Source organism: Chanos chanos, chromosome 11, assembly GCF_902362185.1.
Source record: "Chanos chanos chromosome 11, fChaCha1.1, whole genome shotgun sequence".
Taxonomy (NCBI): Eukaryota; Metazoa; Chordata; class Actinopteri; order Gonorynchiformes; family Chanidae; genus Chanos; species Chanos chanos.
In genome coordinates this window covers 20129872-20150210 of record NC_044505.1, presented here as the reverse complement: position 1 = coordinate 20150210, position 20339 = coordinate 20129872, and the positions used below count along the sequence as shown (strand labels likewise).

General features: G+C 38.8%; 1 protein-coding gene across 1 annotated transcript; it reads left to right on the top strand.

Moving 5' to 3' along the window:
* Positions 1-1663: 1663 nt before the first annotated feature.
* Positions 1664-16700, top strand: LOC115823810 (uncharacterized). Its single transcript, XM_030787835.1, has 4 exons — positions 1664-1844; positions 9916-10242; positions 12730-13026; positions 16603-16700. The coding sequence occupies exons 1-4, from the start codon at positions 1664-1666 to the stop codon at positions 16698-16700; spliced, it is 903 nt and encodes a 300-aa protein (XP_030643695.1).
* Positions 16701-20339: the final 3639 nt, after the last annotated feature.

Below are 20339 nucleotides of genomic sequence, written 5' to 3'. Positions count from 1 at the left end.
CCTACATTGTGATCTATTATTTCAAATGCTGTAGAACCCAGAAGGGGCAGGGACAAGTTCCATGAAGTAATATCACAGCTCAGACCTTTAAATGCACAGAGATGTTTTATCTGCTTGTGCTGCACAGTCTCCATCGCTGTTTCTGGTAAAGTTTACTAGTCCTGAAACTAACCCTGACATGTGCCCACTGACTGATCTGGGCTTATAAAGACCCCACTGATGTGCTGGAAAAGTTATAGAAACAACAGAAGAAATAAATCCTCTAAGATAATGAGTTAGGCATGAATCAGGTGTATGTGTTCAGACATGTCATGCTGTCTGTCGTATCACAGCAGACTTAAGAGCAAAGTTTGTTCAGTTCTCAGAACATTAGCATAAATCTGACTCAGGATAACAATTCTCACTTTTCAGCATCTCATTTTTCACAGACAGCGAGCGAAGGGAGAGAGGTGTGATATCCTGTTAAAATGCTTACCTGCAGTATGACTCCACGCCGGACTTGGAGGTTGGAGGCACGACTTACCAGTTATATCCTTGCCAGAAAAAGAGACAGTCGACACGTCATGAGATCGCCGTGACATGTGATGGTTTAAGTTGATTAAACTGATAATTTGCATCCCGGACGGCCTCATCATTGAAATCAAAGTCAAGTTTTCCAAGGAGCCTAAGTCAGATTCACCCACTGGTTGTGCTATTTGTAAATTCTGCTCTGTATTAACCATTCAGATGAAGAAACTTTTCCCCCCTCAATTCAGTCCCTGGATATTCTTGTTCATCGCAAACGGTAAGTGTTTTCCTGTGCTTATTTCGTGCAAGGGAAGCTCCGTGAAAGAAACCGTCAAACGTTTCTGGGCGACTATAGCACCTGAAATATACTTTTTATATGCTTTTAGTACGTGATAAAAAATAAATTTGTAATGTTACACTAGTCCGGTAAACACAAGAGGCACACAGCACTTTGTTAGCTTAGTCTGTGGGATGTTGTCACTCCAGTGAGTGATTTTGGCCGCCATAATCTGATTGTACCCGAAAGTTTACAACCTTGTAATGCAAGATGTTTACTGCATGGACAGTTTGACTGTGTTCTGGTGAATAAGAGATGAACCCTGTGTCTTCTAGGACTTATGCCAGCCAGATGAGGATGGGACCCCCCTTTTGATCCTGGTTCCTCCCAAGGTTTCTTCCTCCTATTCATGTCATTTTAGGGAATGTTTTCTTGTCACTATTGCGTTGGGCTTGTTCACTGGACATTTAGTCAATGATCTCTGTAAAGCTGCTTTGAGACAATTTTACCTGTAAAAAGCACTATAGAATTAACCTTGAACTGAATTGAACTGAACTGAATAGAGAGGGTGTGTTCATGTCTGATCATCTAGTTGCACTAATGCTGTAATCAACTTGCTATCTGTAATGTCTTTAAGTACTGGAAATTTGTTGACTGTTACTGCACCATTGGCTGAAGCTAATTCCTTGCATGTATGTCACACCTGGCAAAAAATTACTCCGATTAATATGTGTGACCTTATGGCAACTTCAGACCAACAAGAAATAATAAAACACACCCAACTATGCAGGTGATGTGAGTGGTCCTACTGCACATGTTTTGTGTCTTGAGTATGGTCCACAGACAGGTCCATAGCTCAAGAGATAAAGCAGTCACAAGATGTCTGGCAGCCCTGCCCAGCCCAGACCAGCCCAGCCCAGACCAGACCAGCCCAGACCAGCCCAGCCCAGCCCAGACCAGCCCAGCCCAGCCCAGACCAGACCAGCCCAGACCAGACCAGCCCAGCCCAGACCAGCCCAGCCCAGACCAGACCAGCCCAGCCCAGACCAGACCAGCCCAGGCAGGACAAGAAGAGGAGACACTGTCCTAATCACAATGTTCTAACATCTGCCCTGGGCTATAGAACTGTGTACATAAAGATTTTTCAAACTATGTATCTCTGATGTTAGGTCCCTTGCTCTCTGTTTTCTCAACATTTATATTGAGACTTTAGAAGAGACCTTGGAATTACAGACAGATGGTTATTCAGACAGATACATTGTATACTGTGTGTTTATGAATTACAGACAGATGGTTATTCAGAGAGATACATTATATACTGTGTGTTTATGAATTCAGTTTGTCTAAAGCCCATATGGCCTAATTTGCTGGAGCAATAAGCGTAGCATCAGAACAACCAGTAAAGCCGCACCAAACAAAGTACAAGTGATGCTTTCACCCGCTCAGTCACCTCTTTAATAATGAGTTGGACTGGATGGTTGTATATCTGGCTTGTAGCTACACAGCAGTAGAGACTGTTGTCCTGATCTATCTCAAAAGTCAAATCTCTACAGACAACAGACCCTAGAACACACTGGCCTAGATAATCCACTAACTGCTAAGTGACTTTATCAGCATTATCAGTGTGTAGAGTAACCTCTCCATCTCTTACTTTTGTCAACTGAGACAGTGTAACTTCCTACAGACACACACACACATACACACAGTTTTCACCTGAAGTTACTGAATGTGTTTTGCAGAAAAATGCAGCTAAGCCCACCAAAGCTTTCAGGCATTTAAACAAGAAGCAGCCATTTTTTCCTCTTCTCTGTAGCCATACACATGGCCTTACTAAACATGACAATAATGGAGAAAATGCACCATATTTATTGGATATGAATATATAACCAATACCACCTTAATGCAGCTCAAGAAGGGGTAAAACTCACAACCTACAAAACTCATGAGCTGCATCAGAAAGAGGGAGATGATGAGAGACAGAGGAAGAGGGAGATGATGAGAGACAGAGGGAGATGATGAGAGACAGAGGAAGAGGGAGATGATGAGAGACAGAGGAAGAGGGAGATGATGAGAGACAGAGGAAGAGGGAGATGATGAGAGACAGAGAAAGGGGGAGATGATGAGAGACAGAGAAAGGGGGAGGTAGACAGCAGAATGTGGAGCCAAGCACCAATACTGAAAGTAACACTTCTACACCAGGCACACATCACATTTTAAAAGATTAAACAAGAAATTACAAATCTCTGACATGCAGCTGGCATAAAGTTTCTTGTTTCCCTGGTATTTAGGGTACATGATTATTAGATATTTAATATTCTTTATTGAGGGAGAGAAAGAGAGAGTGACAGGGAGAGAGAGAGAAATCCCAAACCTTCAGACTGTTGACAACAAAGTGATTCTGCAGTAACAAGGTTATTTTCAAATTGATGGTGCATTACTATGTTTTCTGTTTTTATGCTGAAAAACTGAGATGAAATATAGTTAATGTCCACTGTTGTTCCTGACTTTACATGACAGTAGTATAGAGACATAGGAATAGGATGAGTGGACGTGTTTTATCATCATTATCACGTCTCCTGTGTCAGTACATTGCTGTTCAAAGAGTGTTAAATGTCAATGCACTTCTCACACTCTCAACACACCCTCAACACCAATAAATATAAATTATACATTACTTAAATAAACATAAATAACTGATAGAAGTAAGTAACTTAATTGACAAAAAAGTTCAGATATTTGTTGTCATGCACTATGATCAGCACAGTAAATCATTTGGTTTGTTTCAATTTTGAGCATGTAAATGCCTAGCATACAGATTAATTTAGAGATTATATGATGTGGTGTCTGGTTTTGGAACACAGCAGACAGCCTAACGCACTGCGGTGGTGAAACTATGACGGATGAATTAAAAAGACAAAGTCATAACAGCAGGTTCTGAGTGATGCAACAGACTGAAGGAGCAGAGAGAACTGTGTCAGAATTTTGTGACGAGTCTCAAAGCTGCCCTCATTATCAAAGGGGGAAAAAATTATATATATATATATATATAATTATAAACATTACACTTGGCTCTAAGATGAGGGGAACTGCCTGAGAGAGTGAGAGAGAAAAAAAAGGGGGTGTAAAGTGAGAGACAGGGGAAGGAGGGGTGGTTATAGACAGTCTCATCACTTTTTAATATAGACAACAAAGAGCAAGCATCTCTATGAATACACTTATAAATAATTGGGATGCATACCACTCATAAACACACACACGCACACCACGTCATGGTTATATCTGCAGTGCACACTAACTGACAATGACACTGTTATAGACATATTTTTAAATGGATCAATTGGATTATTTGCCTTGTACATGAAAGCCTTGTACATCTGTATCATATAAGAGCATGATTTTTGCCCGAGAACTCACATTATAGGTAAGTCAAGCATGTAGGTATTAATTACACAAATAAAAGTTAGACAAATCAGTAGACAAAGCAGTATCTATCAGTGTTCTGAAACCCTGTTTCTCAGCTGTTTTAACTGAGACCATATCTTTCGTTAAACATTTACTGTGACTGTCGCCTTTTTCCAGGGTCTTCTTGAGTGATGATATAGAGTGATGCCTTCATTGCTTCAGTGAGTAAAAAGGAATGTTTGTTTGTTTGTTTGTTTAGGTCTTGTTGATGCCTCTGCCTGTGTGGGTGAGACTGTGGTTAATGATGATGGTCAGACTCTCTGCATGTGCTCTTTGCAGGGCTTTCATTAAACGAGGCTAAAAAGTTTGGCTTTGTTTCCAGCTGTTGTGTGAATGTTGTCTTTGCAAAGCTTGCAGTGGATCGAATCAAGATGGATTTGGTAAATCCAAGCCATTTCTATGTTATTCAGGTTAGGGTTAAGGTTAGGGTTCACAACCAGTTCTTCCTTTCCAGCAATGTTGTCCTCTGTTTGCAATCAGGTTAGTGTTGGAGAAATATTACTCTCCTTTAAGATAATCACTGTAGTAACCATGGTAAACAATGTGACAATAATGTATTCATTATTATAGGGGTGAATCAATGTAATCGTTTATATTAACAGCTATATAACTATGCAATCCTTTGTACTGTAAGAAACATCAAGTTCTCTTTGTTCAGAAAGAAAAGGCCTGTGTGGCCCTATAGAGGACAGCATGTGAGTGGTGTCAGAAGTGGGATTCGAACCCACGTTAGCACGTAAGGGAGGAAAAGAGATGTGTTAACTAAATGTCCAACCAATATAATTGTTTTAAAGGTATCACCCACCATGCATTATTCCATTGGTTTATTGGTGTGGGGATGAGTCATCCTGAGCAATAGTAAGAGTTACAGTCTGAGTTAATAAGTTTGGGAGCAGCATGTGAGTGTTGTCAGTGTTGTTCTCATAATAATACAATGTTGAGCAGGATTGTCTCACAATACTTTACATATAGTTTGGACATGAATGGATGGATCAGTAGTTGTGTAAGGTCCGAGAGGCAAATCGTCTGTTTACCAATTCATCATAACAATCATCAGCAATAATCAAGAGCATTAGAGCACATGGACACAGAACTAAAAAACATTTTTATACATGTTTGAAAATCCCATAAAACGTCATGTCTTTAACTGTTACAGAACTCAGGGCAACACTGTGCAGTGGTCTACATACAAGACAGAGGATCAATGCTCTGAGTCTCTCTCTTTTTTTTTTCTATGACACATTCTGTTGTACAACATCAATTCTAAATACCGTTAGTGTTGTGGCACATACCCACACATGCTTTTTTTAAAATGATTTTTACCGCTATCCTCAAACTTTAAAACAACTAGTACTTGTGTATTTGTCCACCACAGAGTCTTCTCACACGCACACGCACACGCACACGTACGCACAGATCATGACTGTTGTGAGAATTTTCCATAGGCTATAGGATAGAAGTGAAGCGCATGTGGTTTGTGTTTTTGACCCATTGGAACATGAGAGGCAGTAGAATGTGACTATATAGAGGGAAGGGGGCTGTACACAGGCTGGGCTGTGTGACAGATGACAGACTCACACTAACCACAGTCAGTTATGCCAAGCACTCACCACATCACGAGAGGCAAACTGCTGTTGAATAGACTGTTAAACAACAGACTAAAATTTATTTACTCAAAGTCAGAAACAAAATGGTAGTGATCAGAAATACATTGCAAAAGCATATGAAATGCTTGGGTAAAATCTCTAATGATTATGGAAACAGATGCATAACTATGGGTCACATATATTAAAAGTAACTTTATCAGCATAACACATACATACATTACACAGCATTACTAAACAAATGACTGTTCACAGTAAAGAATTATGATATTATTGTTCACCTGTGATCACTTAGATTTTTTTGAATAAACCGTTGATCTACCCCTTGGAGGCCTCAACAGAGTCATTAAACACTGGACGTTTCATGTCTCTCACAGGCACACAGGATGTGTGTGTGTGTGTGTGTGTGTGTGTGTGTGTGTAAACCACACTGAGATGAGAGAAGAGAAGAGGACAGAGTGTACAGAATAGACCTCACTGACACTAAAGATTCTCCACTATTAATCATTTTAAACACGGTGTGAATGTTCTCTGTTGCTTTTAAATGTTTTCTGGACACTTTTTGCTACTCAGACCTGTACCTTCTTACACCATGGTTCCTGTGTCCATCTCTCTTCCATTTCACAAATGCAGAACGTTTACATACAGTTGATACATGCAAAGGAAAAAAAGAAAAACAGATGAAGAAAGTTTTGGGGGGCTGAGCCTCTTGACTAACTACATCACAAACAACCTTGATGCCTATTTCACAGCTGTGCTGCCCCATAGACAACTCTTTTGATCCTCTCTGGAGATCTATAAGACACTGACTAAACTAGCAAAAGTCTTACATACATTGATCCCATGGGAACTACTTAAAGGAAACTCTTCATATAAACATTGTAGGTGTTTGGATTTTAAAATCATCATAGAATCTATTGGGGGAAATAAACAAAACAAACAAACAAAACATAACAAACAAACAGACAGCTACATGTCATGGAGGACGTAATGGATTTTAATACCAGCCCACCTCTGTCATGCCAAAACAGTGATCACTTACATTTTTTTGACAAACTGCTGATCTACCCCTTTAAAATGGATGCCTCAACAGAGCCATTAAGAGTGACATTCAGTCCTTTGACTGAAAGAGCAGGAAGAATCCACAGGGTGTAACAGACCCACTCCACGCTGACCTTTACAGCAGAAAAGGTCATGCAAGAGGTCATGAGAGAGAAAGAAACAGAGAGGAAAGTCAGTAATACAGAACCATGCCTGTCCTCAAAATGACTTTTGATAATGCAGTTGTAAATGTGGTTTATTTCCTCCTCTACATGGCACCAAAGTACACAGAAAAATTCACACATACTCAGTTAATGCAGTGTGTCAGATCCTCAGATTCTACCCCCTCTAACATATTTACAGTGGTCTCTGTCTTTCACTTTAACAGGTAGAGTCCAGGCATCTGATGGGGACGAATCAATACTTTGACTGTTTGTCAAACTGGAGACTGACAAAACTAACCATGACTGTGGCAATGATACATCCTGCCCTTGGCCCATAGTTCAGTGGTTCCCAACTCCAGTCCTGGGGACCACCTGCATGAAAATTTTTGTTTCTACTCAAGACTAACACACTTTCATCCACTGATCAACTAATCAATAAGCCCTTGATTAGATCAATTAACTGTGATAATGAGGAGTTAAAACAAAGATATGTTGGACAGGGTGTCCCCATGACTGGAGCAGAGAACCAATACTAGTGATCTGATATAGTTAGTCTCTGCTCAGCCTACTCTGGGCAGCTGGCGGTCCGCTCACTTCGGGAACCTGGCAGCCGTTCCACTCAGCCACGCCTTTTTTCTGTCCTCGCTCCGCGGTGGTGGAATGACCTTCCTCACCAGAAGGAAGGTCATTCAGAACTGCGGAATCTCTCGCTATCTTCCGCAGGAGACTGAAACCCTCTTTTCAGAATCCACCTGGCCCCCAATGTGTAGCCTCTCTTTTATGTTATGTTTTATGAAAAAAAAAATCTGTACTAACCTTGTCTCTATTCTGCAGGATATACAGGACCGTGGTACTGAAAATAATTCAGGTGAATTCCTACTGTGATCTTTGCTTATTTGGTAGTTAAACCTGATTGACGCACCATTTGTAAGTCACTTTGGTTTAAAAGCGTCTACGAAATGCCAAATTGTAGGCTGTACTAGAAAATAACCAATGCTTGTATAGCCCTAATTTATAGTTCTTTTCATTCTTATGAGAAAGAGAATGAGATGTGGCATACGTCAGTTTTGCGGTACTCAACAAAGAAAAGTGAGTCAATAGAGACTGCAGTCATTATCTTAAATAAGCAAGATATTCCAAGCTCTCACCTGTGTCGTACTGTCTAGGACATTGTAATCGCTCCGGAGAAAAAGAGTTTAACCACCCTAAACTAGCGGGTCATTGTTTGATTCGCACACACAGCTTATGGGCGTTACAACAGCTATATCTAACGCCACCTCAACAAGCAACGTTGTATCTGACGAATCAAATCTTTCACATGACACTTAACATGCAACTCATCTCCGAGCATGAAATGCGATGGTTCTCTCTCCAGAAATAAGGGGTTTATCTGAGCAGTTTGAATTATCAGTATTCGCAGTATTGTCTACAACAACAATATTAATGACAATAGTAATAATTCTATGATGTGTAGACGATATCACAGCAACGCCGCATCTGAAATAGTCTCGATTTTGGATCGCGCAAATAGGTTAATGGACCTTATTTTTACTCAACCAAAAACAACACCGAGTTCGTACGTCACACAGGAGACAGACGACAGCCTTCGCTGTTTGAAATAAACACTGCTGTTTGCTATCCATTCGCTCCCTCAATACGAAACGTTACGTATGACACACTGAAATGAAGAAATATAACATTTTCACTGGACTCTATCCCCACAGTCTCATTTTGATATTTCTCATTCCAAACGGTAAGTAGCCTATGCTTCTTCAATTATTTTGGTCCCTCTGATAAACTAATCAAAATATTCTGTACAACTGGGTGCCAGTCACACAGAATATAACATAATACTAAATATATTTTAAGTGCAATAGTAGTACCGTGTTGTCAGTTGTTGGACGCGACTGTATTTTCCCCGGACAATGCGCAGCTTAGACGATGAACATGTACAGGCTGTGGACCGAAGAGATGTTTTGTGAAGTTCATTAATGTTCGTGTATTTGGCAAAACATCCAACCCTGTTACTTCATGTGGTAGCCTAACGACATTTACTTAAGCGTTGCTGGAGGTTTTTCATTTCTATAGGATTTGGGGAGGAAACACTTAGAGTAACAGGCAGCATCTCGGCGCTCACATGTGGCCACTGTAACTGAAAACCAAGACACTTGTGATGTGCTGTTTAGTCCTCACTGCAGTGTAAGACGGCCACTTCTGAGAGACATCTCCCTGACTCCCTGATAGAAGTTAAACAGGTCGTGTTGTTTTTAGTGCCATAAACAAATGTCAAATCTTTTGTTAGCATTCCACTGTTAGCTCTCCAGTGTATCTGGTCAGTGTGTGTAACCGGTGTAGTGTAAATGAATTCAGTAAAATCTAACGGTGCACTAGTAAAGCACACTGTAACAGCTATTCACTCAGCACATTTCAATTCGTATCAATAATTTCATGATATACATGTAATTTAATTTCAGAGACTATAGATACAAACTTGGAGTTTAGGGAAAACTGGTGAGTTCATATAAGGTCTATAAGTCAGTGTTCATCACAAATTATGAACACATATAGCATGTGTTAAATGGCTTTTCTGTTTTTTACACCTTTCTACGTATGGGACAGACTAAGCACTACCATTCAAAATGTGGACACTTTATGTACAATGGTTTGCTCTGTGTGAACTTTACATATGTTTTGTATTGAGTATTGTCAAATGCAGAACTGTCTCTTTCTCTATCTTCTTTACTATTCTCATGGTAATTTATCAGAGTTCTGATTTTTCTGTTTGTTAGTCAACTGAACTTTGAGTGATGAACCCACACTGCAGAAAGTCTGATATTAAATGTGATTTTATAATTTACAGATGTGTTGGGAGTGACTCTGGATGGGGTGAAGACAGTGAGGCAGGGAGAGACTGTTACTCTACACACTGGTTTTACTGGACTACAGAGTGTTCTTATACTGTGGTTTTATGGACCTGTGGATCCAGACACAATGATAGTTAACAGTCATGTCATCACAGGAGAGATTATAACAGATTACAGTGATAGATTCAGAGACAGACTGCAGCTGGACAGACAGACTGGATCTCTCACCATCAGGAACATCAGCATCACAGACTCTGGAGTTTATAGAGTACAAATCATCAGTGGAAAATTCTCAGAGAAGAGGTTCAGAGTCACTGTCTATGGTGAGTTTGTTAGTGTACATGTTACAGCTCCTCTTTTCACTGTCTCACATGAAACACATGAATTACTTTTCTACATAAGCTGTGACTGTATTTTAACAATGTTTTGACGTAAAAAAAAGTCTACATTTTCCCCTAAAAATATGTTATGAACACATACAGCACGAGTTAAATGGCTTTTCTGTATTTTACACCTTTCTACACCTCTACATTCTTTTAGAGATTAAGAAATTAAGAAAACTGGCAAAATAACTAGGCTGCATTTTATTTGGGGGTTAGCAAGAAATTGAGGTTTTTCTGAGTAGAAAGCAGAGGATGGAGACTGCATGTGGACTGGATTTGTTGAAGGCTTTACATGGGAGAACAAATGTCACATTTGAATTACAAAACCATGACTGATACGGGGTCACATAAAGGGTTTGAAATGGTATTAGATTATGTCGTATTCTGTGTCCTGTTTTGTAACAGCGGTATGGGGCAGACTAAGCACTACCATTCAAAATGTGGACATTTTATGTACAATGGTTTGCTCTTTGTGAACTTTACATATGTTTTGTATTGAGTATTGTCAAAATGCAGAACTGAATAACTTTTCTACACTGTAAAGAAATAACTTTAAAAGAAAAACAGAAATATGGTGACAGCAGGGGTGCCAGTAAAATACTGCAAAATAACATAAATTAACCACCTCATAAAAATACAGTAATTTACCATAATTAAAATACAGTTTGTTGTTCTTAAGCCTACATGAAACTGAGCAAATTTTATGTCTTTTAATGATTAAATACAGATATTTCCTCCTTTAAAGACAATGAAACTATATATAAAAATGTACTGATGCTGCAATGATACAAATTACGAGGCCTAAAATTACAAAACTCAATTTAACTTGTGTATTATTGCATAAGTTTACATAAAAAGCTCGTTTTCATAATCAGCATTTATTGTAATAGAACCCCGTGTTACTCATACAGTATTTAAAAATTTTCGTCTATGCGCTATAAAGCGCTCTAAGAGTATACACATGCAGTACATCACTGGAACAGAGCAGGTCTGTCAGACTCGAGTGACCTTGCGTACCGCCATTTACTTAGCTAAGCTACCGAATAGTCAATTCTTGCCGCTGACTAGTTACGGTGCAGTGATACTGAATTAGTTTAAGACTCTAACTTGGAGGCGGTAAGTCATTATCTCACAGATGGTAGCTTCGCACCACTGGCTTGTTAGCCAAGCACTGCACCAAATGCAAAGTACTTGTAATGACGGCTGTAGTGACCGTTCTCAGAGCATAACTGTTTTTTCAATCGCTGAAAGTTCACTAGATCGAATGTAAGTGGAGGCGACACATATGATGCACCGCGGCTCTGATTTCGGCCGCAAACGCAGAATTAAGAAAAATGTTGGAACTCCAAAATGTTAAGTTATGGTGATTTAACAACCTGGAGTTCATATTATTTCATTTGAAAGTGATTTTAAATTAATCAAAAGTTTTTAGTTTACATAACTTAAAATTATATTACACGTTATACCAACTGAAATTTTGAAGTCAGTAAAATTTATAAGGACATTTATAAAATTAAGTTAAGTTAGTTAAGTTAGTTAAGTTAAAAATAGGAATATGTTATCTGATTCACGGTTAGACAATATTCATGTTATTTTACATCAGATACTAAGTTCACAGTCTATTTTTGTAGTTGTATCGTAAATTCCATGTATTACTGAAATACATGAAAAGTCTGTGAAACAAAAATGAAAAAAGCTGTTGCGTTACAGATTTTTTTGTTTTACAGTGAATACAGATGATCCAAACAGCACTTGAATTAATCTGCAAATGTATTAGACCAGAAGTGCCCAAAACTAGTCCTGGAGGGCCAATATCCTGCTGCTTTTTGTGGGCTCTTCAGTTTGTCAGAGACCATAGAAGTTGGTTGATGAGAAAAGCAGTAGGACTGTTGTCTCCAGGGCTGGAATTGGGCAACAATGGACCAGACTGATACACACTGTTTTCATGACTGGATTCATCCCATATTGTCCTTATCTGTTATTAGCCATTCCTCAGTCTGGGTGAAGCAGGGAAAGGACATGTAGATGAACAGAATAAAAGTGAGAACACAGACATACTGCAGTGTAGTCCATTTAAAGAGCAGAGTCTACTCTCTTTATTTACTTGAGATGTAACAGTGGACATGGCCTTGGGAACAATCAGTTATAACCTTTTATTTTCTGGTTTGTCTGATGAAATGTACTGTGAAAACAGAAAATGAGCTTTTATATAACTAATTAACTGGTGGTTCCTTGAACAAGAGTAATTGCTTTATGTAAAGCACTGCTGAATCCATTAATGATAACTGACTATGCTGTTAAATGTATCATTCTCCATCCTCAACATGACTGATATACATGGAAACATAATATATGCTTATGTTTCATTCTGAATGCATTAAAGTGGGCAAGTATTTCTTATTGTTCATTTCTCATCATTTCTACCAGCTACTGTTCCTGCTCCTCACATTAGAGTCAGACAGAGTCACTCAGCAGTAAATGGATCATCTGGTCCAAAGTGTTCAGTGGTGTGTTCAGTGGAGAATGGGAGAGATGTGACTCTGTCCTGGTACAAAGGGAAAGAGATACTGAACCAGACCAGCAGCCCTGATCTCAACACCATCCTCTCTCTCGTTCTGGAGATAAAAGATCAGGACTGCATCACCTATAGCTGTGTATCTGCTAACCCAGTCAGTAACCAGACAACGCAACTCAATATTACAGAACTATGTCCTCACAGTCCTGGTATGTCAGAAGTGGCCTTAGTATTTGTCAATGTTTTGGATACAGTCTTGCTTGTTTACCACCACATTACTGTTCTCCGGAACATGATTGACAATATTTTGGGTACGATCTTCATTTCTTACAGATTGTTCAGTTTATTATGCATTTAAATTAGAGATTATTGTTATCAGAAAATAACAGAAACATTTTGAGCCCAGAATGATATTTATGTATTGGTTCCATTCTCTTCCACAGTTTATTATTGACACACAGCAAAGGGAAACAAGTAACAGAATTGAAGAAATGCCAAGAGATGCAGATCTACAGTTTATCACTTTAATTTTGTCTTTTCTTTTTGTTTTTTAACAGCAGATTCTTCAGTAAAACTGCCCATATGGACAATACCTTTGACAGTATTTATATGTACTTCACTGGTACTGCCATGTTTGTTATGTGTCATCTGTTATGTGTCATCTCAAGGCAAGTGTTGAGTAATGAAAACTCAAATTTCATTTTTAATGTTGAAATGAAACTCTTTTAGTCTTATTTGGATTGTTCCTGTGTTTATTTATTTATTTACTTTAAACTTTCATGCAGCACAAACCACAGAACTGAATTATAGTCCAACTGAGACACTGAGTTTCACTGAGATCACACAAAAAATGGTAAGAGTTCACTTCAAAATATACTGTATTCTTCAAAATGACTCTCTTTAACATTCAAGTGTTGCCTTTATTTCTGGATTTCCCTGTACAGCATCAATATTTGTGACACATGCAAACAGACAGCAAAAGACACATGCAACATGAGACATTAGATCTGTTTCTCTCATATGATTCTAATAAACGTGTCACTGTATTTTCTCATGTTGGTTTCTACAGGGAACTGAAGAGATGACAGCAGTAGTGTTTACATTCATCACTAAACAAAACTGGGAGGGGAGACATTATAAAGACATTCACTGATAATGAATGATGTGTCACATCACTCTTCTATTGGTCAGATCATATCTCTCTATGATGGACTCACGTTGTCCTTCCATTTCTCATCATTTATACATGCATGCATGCACGCACACACACACACACACACACACGCACACGCATGCACACACACACACACACAAACAAATATACAAACACACACACACACACGCACGCATACACACACACACACACACACACACATGCACACACACACACACCCACACAAACACACCCACAAACGCACACGCACAAATACACACACGCACACATGTGTGCACACACACACACACGTGGCATGTTTTCAGTTCATACACACATCCCACCGCCATCCTGTTCTCCTTCTGTCTTTCAGTCGCAATTTTTATATCCTCACTATTTATTGGCTGTTGCTACCTGTCAAATTTGCATTTTGCATTTATGTCTGCTCCGTAAATATTCCATTTGTAAAAACATTATTGTCTGTCTTCATGTCATTAATGTGTAGAGTGATACATTAGTTTGTAATTTATGTTTTGGTTGGGGTGGCACAGTGGGTAGCACCTCATGGCAAGAAGGTCCTGGGTTCGATTCCTGGCCGGGTGGCCAGGGTCCTTTCTGCGTGGAGTTTACATGTTCTGTCTGTGTGGGTGAGCTCTGGTTTTCTCCCACAGTCCAAAGACATGCAGGTTAGGTGAATTGGAGACACAAAAAAAACCATAAAAACAAAAAGAAAAAAAAATCAGTTTCCACACTTATGGTAGAAGAGAATATTAGAACTACTCTCCCTCGCAGTAAAAGAGCAATCTCAGCTGGAATACTAGTGCCATCTAGAGGAATTGGACGACAACAGCAAGAAGTTAACCTATGATGAACTGTACATTTCATGTGCGTCACAGTAATAAAAATGAAGAAACAATTTGTTTGCAGTTATTTAAGTAACTTCAGTCCAGAGAATAACTGAGTAAATTCTATTAGACTATGAGTGTCAGACTGGCCTTGTTCCTCTCAGATCGTCCAACAAGACAATCACACAACTCAATCACAACAAAACCAGTCAGCAGATTCAGTCAACAGAGCAAATTTATTCAGTGTAGTCTGTTGATGGTGCACAGCCATTTTCTGAGTTGACTTGTGTTTTCTGACTGGTATCAAGAACAGTACTGACATGTGCTGAATGCAGTATTGGAATATGTAGGAGTTGTACAATATTCTAAGGACTTTTCCTATGTAATGAGGCAAGTACTAAAGTGTTACATGGAGTACTATCTAGTGCTTATACACAATAAAACTGGCCAGGATGACTGTCTTTACTGGCTAAAAATCATAATATATACGCACACACACACACACACACACACACACACACATATATATATATATATATATATATATATATATATATATATATATATGTATATGTATATGTGTGTATGTGTGTGTGTGTGTGTATGTGTATATATATATATATATATATATATATATATATATATATGTGTGTGTGTATATATATATATATATATATATATGTATATATAGTTTTTTTTATACTTCTCATCTTCAGGCACTTCATTATCTTTCTATCATATCAGCATGAGAATACATTGATTGAACACCTTTCATAATAATGGTTTATTTTAAAATATTCAAAACTAAAGATTAGCACACAAGTACACACTAAGACAAATGCTGAATCAGAATCAACAAAAACGCACAATATACAAAAGTCATGTTTTATAGAATTAAATCTCAACCCGATCTTGACCACGCCAAACCACACTAAAGCAGAGCTAAAACTAAGGGCAAAGTTCACACTCTTATTGTAAAGGAATTAAGTTATAACCATTCAACACAAAGTAAATCTAATACTCACTCTGTTGTGATCCCATATGCACTGTCCTCCTCAGGGCCTTTATTACAAACACCATGAGATGGCGCAGTTTAGCAAAAAAATAACATCAATGCCATCAATGTCTGTCTGAAGCCTGAAAAATTCCACTTCTGGATGAAAATCATGGCAGCACATCTTTACAAAGGCTCTGTTCAATTATTAAGATAGAACAACATATGTCTTCATAAAGGCCATTACCAGATAGGCTGTAATGACTTCCATTTACACTGCAATACCTCCTGGATGCACATTTAGAAACTTAAATTGCATCACACATCTAGATATGAACTGCCACTCATTAGAAAAATCTTTATTTTAAATATGGCAATATGGCAAGCTAGATATGTAATCTTTCCATTTAGGTGTGTGGTTCTTCAACAGTAAACATATTTAAACAAGTTTACAAGGTGTTTCATATGCGTATGTGTATCATACATGTATGTCTATGAATATTACATAGAAATCATACTCAAACCGCTGTACAAAAGTGTATTGTGGCCCCAGTATGAAGAGTCCGTATGTTAATGTTCACAGAGAGTCTGTGTCAGAGTCCAAAAACAGGATTCACCCATGAACCTCCTCAGTGAACTTTCCCAGCAGCCCCAGTGAGATGATACCTGTTTAACCTCCTCAGTGAACCTGCTGTTTTCCATCCCCCTTCTCCAGGCATCGACAAATGTCCTAATTTGCATATTCAGTATCCTATTTTTGCATATAGTTTGCTTATTTAAATCATCTCTGCAGGGTGTCTGAGGGCACTGACTCCAGAGGTATCGGTGGGTTCTGGAAAAGAGGCTGCTCCCACACCCATGGCCCTGGTGCCATACCACCCTCACGTGTAACAGTCACAACTTCCAGGCCTGTAAGACTGAGGCATAGAAATCTGTGAGACCAGTCAAGTCTGAACCCTCACTTTTCATGAGGAATAGCTGTCAGTCCAACCCATCTCACCAGCACGTTTAGGCAGCGCACATGCCGTCCCTCTCCAGCAGACATCTGGATAGTATAACAGGTTCTGAGCAGCCTTGAGTCTGAAAGCTGCTACTCTGCTCCCCCCCGACACCCCCCCCCCCCCCCACCCGCCATCGACGGGTAGGTACATGACAGCTGCCTTCAGCCCCTTCCCTTTAACTTGTACTTTTTGTGTCGCGCTTATTGTATTGCCTTTATTGTAGTTGTGGTGCACCTGTCATGTCCTCTTGCACTATGTGTTACTCAGTCTTTGCACTCACTGCTTCTTGCACAATATGTTTATGTTGATGTTGATGTTGCTGAAGTTTCAAGTTTCAGGTTTATTTAGAGCATGCTGTTCTTGTATGCTGTACCATGGTGCAGGGAAAATGATATTTTGTTCCACTGTTGTATACTAGTATATGGTTGGAATGACAGTGAAGTTCACTTCTTGATGCTTACCTTGAATGGGAGAGATCTCCATTTAGACGCCAGGACAAAATTAAAGAGCAGGAAAAAAAAACAAAAAAACAGATGGGCTTTGACTCACCACAAAATGATCTCTTTATGCTACAATGAGCTCTCAAAAGATGCTAACATGGCTTTAGCACTGAAGTGGACCTCATGAAAGAAACATCACATACTCCTAAAGCATGACTGGTTTCTCTTCCCACATTGTTTTATGTGGGAGCAGCACACATTTTGCCAGAAGAAGCTCAGTTATAGATAAGTTCCATATTTCTCTTAAGGGGAGGATTTGTTCCTATGCTTGTCTATTTTAAAGAGAGATGGTGTTAGCTGTTAATGATGCACACAGGTCAGTGCACAAGAGCAGGTGCAAGGTCTGTGTGGTTTATGTGTTTGATGTCAGTGGAATGAAAACAGTGGAAACAAGAGAACAAAGTGAGGACATGTCGTGACTCAGTCTGCCAGTGTGGTACTATAAACAAGGGGCCACATACGAAAAACACCACACACCACGCTGTCTGATTCTGACCACAATCAACAGTCAACATACACGCTCTCACTTTCCCACGTCAGGAAACACAATCTCAATTCAAACAGATTATATACTGAACAAACAACGATTCAATGTTAGATTTAAAAGACTGTAGTTCTTTTAAAAATACATTCAGTAATACGTTTCTCCACACATACAACATTCAGTTCAGTACAGTAAGCTTTACTGACAGGATTGTAATATGTACAATGTTGCAAAAGCAGATGATACAATAGTGAGAAAAAATAATATTCCCATTACTGTTGTGCTTCGTGTGTAGGCAGTGAGTCTCAAGTTAGACAACGTTTAATGTAGCCTTTCACAATTAGGAATTTACTCAATGGCAACGTTAAAAAAAAAAAAAAACAAATTGTAAAAGCACCTGAAAACCACACTTCTCTCTTCCGGTGAATTTCAATAGCAAGACATGTTTAAAATAAATGGGATGACAACCTTTGGCCAGTTGTACTGGACAAAACACAATTTGACAGCTCGTTGTCTTTTAGATGAGAATTTGACAAAAAGATATCACCATGGATATATAGCTTACTTCATAATCACCTCTGGGTTTCTGCCAAAGTTCCTAATTATTGTTTTCATGGTGTACACCTGATCTCGCATTAGAAACCTTTGGCTTCCCTAAATAGGCCTACGATTCTCTGACAAGGAACAAACTGTCTTTCCTGATAACTCTAGCATGTAGAAACAAAACGTAATGTGATTCAGTGAGACGGAACTCACAGAAACCTAAACTTTAAAAATATACTACAGCCCCCACCAACAAACGTATCCTATTCATTTTATTTATTTATGCACTCATTCTATTACTCAACTACGTATTCAATTACCTAAATGTTTTTTTTTTCATGATACGCCCACCATTCTCAATTTTTTTCCATGACACTCCCACCATTCTTACTCTATGCTTCTTCCATGCCCGGTTTAAAATCTTTTGACTTCTGTCGTCATTTAGTCAACGCAATTTAAAAATGAGATGGCAGCACATCGTCGCTTGATATCATCCTCATGCCCTTATTTAGATGAATATTCTCCACTCAAACGGTAGGCTTTACTGCTGCACTGCTCCTATCATTTTCTTCAAGCAAAGCTCCTTCAAATGTAAGCGGTGGAAAGGCTCTGAACAACTAGATAATGACTGCTTAAAATGTTTGAACATAAGATTAATTATGACTACCCAAACTTACTTGCCAGTAGGAATGATAATGCGCAGCTCCTAATTCGCTACATCACTAACTCTTATGTGCTTTAAGGCAGCGTTTCTCAAACTCAGACAGCGCACGACTGATTCTCTTAAAGGAGCTCTGTTTGGAATGGTCTCCGATACTCCTTTAAGCCGGTTTATTAATCTTAATTATAAATGAACCTACGCTCTCAGCCTGAAACGTAAATGGGGCCATGCACACCTAAAACGGTAGCATTTTATTAACTGCTGAGAATTTCGTGTAGAAGAAACTGAGCAAAAAACGCCAAGAAGGACGGTTAGTCAAGCATATAATACAGATACCGTTGTTTCAATTTGAAGTAAGTATGAAAGTCAAGTTTAATCATGGTTTCTTTTGATGCTAAATTGCAGTGTGGTGTTATCCCACGCTGTCTTACTGTAAATATCTATCAGTTTGGACGTGGAATGCTTTAATTTTGGGATCCACAAAACATATGTTTTCACTGTGTAGCAGTGTATTACAGCACACTTTACTCTCATCAATACTTAAGGCAGTGTAGCTAAATTGCTGACAATAGTTTGTAAATGACAACTGCTAACAATGACCATCAATGACGATAAATATAAACACTTAATATAAGGACAGTTACCCTTTGTTTATGACACTGAACATCCCTGTTTCATCATCACATAAAACAGATAAGGCACCCTTTGTTCTTTCTGATGCATGCTAGGGAGTCTGCTGAAATTTAAACCAGACAGAAGTCTTTCATGGGCAGAAAGAAACAATGTTTGTGCATTAGGTTTCTCACAGAATCATTTTTATTGCCAACACCTAAAAATGAAAATGCTACCTCAAAAGCACACCTGTCACACAGAATCCTCATCTGTAGAGATGATTTAAGGTGAAATCCCCAAGACAAACTGGTGAACAATTCCTTTGAAATAGAAGCAGTGCTTGAAGTAGCAAGTGGCGGTACTCCACTTATTCACATGTTGGGGTGTATCGGCCGGTATCAGCAAATCAGTAGGTATTACATTCTGAATTTCTACAGTGAATAAAAGATACCAGGAGAAATCGCTGATGTTCACAACGTATATTTATTTTCTCAAAGGGACAACCATTTTCCAACTCACTCTTTGTGCCCTGTTGTAGCCAGAGCAGCATGAGTGAACATTATTAACCATTAACATTAAATAAATTAGGCTGTATTCGAAATGTTATATCACATACTATTCGCATATTGATTTTGACGTTAAAATAGTAAGTAGTGTGCAGTAAATGAAAAATAAAAATTATACAGTATCCTTCCGTTACCTGGATGATGTACTATTCTGGCGAACATT